This window comes from Penaeus japonicus, unplaced genomic scaffold, assembly GCF_977035675.1.
Source record: "Penaeus japonicus unplaced genomic scaffold, GWHDUDI00000001_assembly GWHDUDI00000010, whole genome shotgun sequence".
In the NCBI taxonomy this organism is placed as follows: domain Eukaryota; kingdom Metazoa; phylum Arthropoda; class Malacostraca; order Decapoda; family Penaeidae; genus Penaeus; species Penaeus japonicus.
This window is the reverse complement of record NW_028234412.1, coordinates 18759050-18761549: the sequence shown is the minus strand read 5'-3', so window position 1 is coordinate 18761549 and position 2500 is coordinate 18759050. Positions and strand designations below refer to the sequence as shown.

Genomic DNA, 2500 nt, shown 5'->3' with positions numbered 1-2500 from the left:
AAACAAGAGTCAGTGTGTATTACATGCATGTCAGTAATGAATAGATTTTACCCCTATTTGATTTATCTTGTAAGCACACATCCTGTTCTCTCTTTCTCTCTTTTCTCCTCTTCCTCTTCCTACTCTTTTCTTTCCATATCTTTTCTCTCTTTTCTCTCTCTCCCTCTCTTTTCTCTCTCTCCCTCTCTTTTCTCTCTCTCTCCCTCTCTTTTCTCTCTCTCTCCCTCTCTTTTCTCTCTCTCTCTCCCTCTCTTTTCTCTCTCTCTCTCCCTCTCTCTTCTCTCTCTCTCTCCCTTTTTTTTCTCTCTCTCTCCCTCTCTTTTCTCTCTCTCTCCCTCTCTTTTCTCTCTCTCTCCCTCTCTTTTCTCTCTCTCTCCCTCTCTTTTCTCTCTCTCTCCCTCTCTCTCTCTCTCTCTCTCTCTCTCTCTCTCTCTCTCTCTCTCTCTCTCTCTCTCTCTCTCTCTCTCTCTCTCTCTCTCTCTCTCTCTCTCTCTCTCTCTCTCTCTCTCTCTCTCTCTCTCTCTCTCTCTCTCTCTCTCTCACGCACATGTAAACACAACCACTTGCTCTTTCTTGCTCTCACTCTCGCTCTCTCTCATTTTTCTCTCTCTTTCTCTTTCTTGCTCTCTCTCTCTCTCACATGCATGTGTACGCACACTTGCTTGCTCTTTCTCACTCTCACTCGTGCTCTTCAAGCCATTATATCTGCTTTTATTCATGATTCTTTTTGTACAGTTTCTACTATTGGACTTTTTTATATTTACAGGTTGTGGGTAAATGTTATGTTTTACCAACTGTGGACTATATGAAAACAAGACCAGAGAATGTGGATGAAAAGGATGTTTATGTGTGTGAGTCTCGTTACAACAGCAGAAACAGGTTCTTCAAGAAAATAAAGGTAAAGTAATCCTTTTTCTTTCTAAATCTTTCAGAAACAAATGTGATTAAATGCATGTGATTAAAACAAGACCTGGTAAGATTTTAAGCAGTAATTCTGGTCTATAAATTATCAAACATCATGTGAAAAAATATGTTTGTATGTGTGTTTGTAGGCATGCATACCTGTGTACCTGCATGCATTGATACATATATACTTGATTATGCATGTCTATTTATATATATACATACTCATTCATGTATATTCAAACCATTATCAGCAGTCAAATTGCTATGATAGAAAAAAAAGAATTACAAGTCATTTTATTTTTTCTTTTCATTCATAACTGACATAAAAACATAAGACATCTTCTAACTGACATCAAAAGGTAATAGGACGTGAATTGTTGGTTAGTAGGCATAAAGTAGCTGATTGGAATTTTCTTCCTCATATACAGTTTGGTTTTTCAAGTAATTGGCCTTTAATCTCATTTCACAGTCTTTTCCATTTAATGTTGGAGAACGTGTCAAGTTGATAGAGCGTGATGAGCCACTGGAAATGAAGCGTGTGGATTCTATTTTTAAGGAGAGGATTGAAAGGCACAAGGAAGAATTAGCAGAGCTTGATGAAGAAACAAAACTGATCAGGCGGTCTTTACCAGTAAGTACATAGTCAACCAATGTTCAGGTTATTCAAAGCTGGAGACCTTGTATTAAATAGTATTAATTGGTTCATTTTTACATGTAATGATATCCTTTCACTTGGTTCTTGCAATAGAAGTATCTTCAATATCCACTAGTCAAAATAAGAATATTACAAACAGTTGTGTTTCAGTGTCTCTATCTAAACAAGAACAGAATCTGGTCAAGGAAAAATAATAAATTTGACAGATTATTTTAAGGGTAATTCAGAAAACCTTAAACGTGGGGTAAGAAAACATGAAAATATTCTGAATGATGTTTATTCTTATAACTAAACAATACAAATTTTCTTTTCAGAATGTAGTAAAATCTCAACCTGATGGAGTATCAGGTCACACATATTATGAGCAATACAACATCTCCTCAGGTACAATAAAATTGGGAGACTTTGTATATGTTAAAGGAAGAGAACCAGCAAAAAAATCAATTCGCCAGATCTGCCAGTTATGGGTCACGTCTGAGTAAGTATTTGAATTAAATATCTCTAGACACACACACATCCACACACAGACACATGCTAATGCACACATACACATACATGTACACACGCACATTCACATGCACATATACACATGCACACACAGAGGAGACTTTGTATATGTTAAAGGAAGAGAACCAGCAAAAAAATCAATTCGCCAGATCTGCCAGTTATGGGTCACATCTGAGTAAGTATTTGAATTAAATATCTCTCTCTACACACACACACACATGCACACACAGACACACACACACACATGCATACACATACATGCACACGCACACGCAGTGTCGACAACACATTGACGGGGTGCTTGTCGACCCAACATGCCAGTCGGTATGCTGCGGTAGTCCATGTGTCCTGGGACCTTCACCTGCAGATCATTTGGCATAAACTTTCAGTTAGCCTGCAGTGTACGAACTGCATTTGTATGCCAATCCTGCA

General features: G+C 37.8%; 1 protein-coding gene across 1 annotated transcript in view; it reads left to right on the top strand.

Annotated features, from left to right (window-relative positions):
- Window positions 1–2500, top strand: part of polybromo (protein) — a gene marked incomplete in the record, with an annotated part of 122456 nt that overhangs the window by 60434 nt on the left and 59522 nt on the right. Inside the window, 3 exon segments of the mRNA XM_086540934.1 lie at window positions 767–898; window positions 1376–1537; window positions 1876–2039. Of these exon segments, the coding sequence (XP_086397060.1) occupies window positions 767–898; window positions 1376–1537; window positions 1876–2039 (458 nt within the window).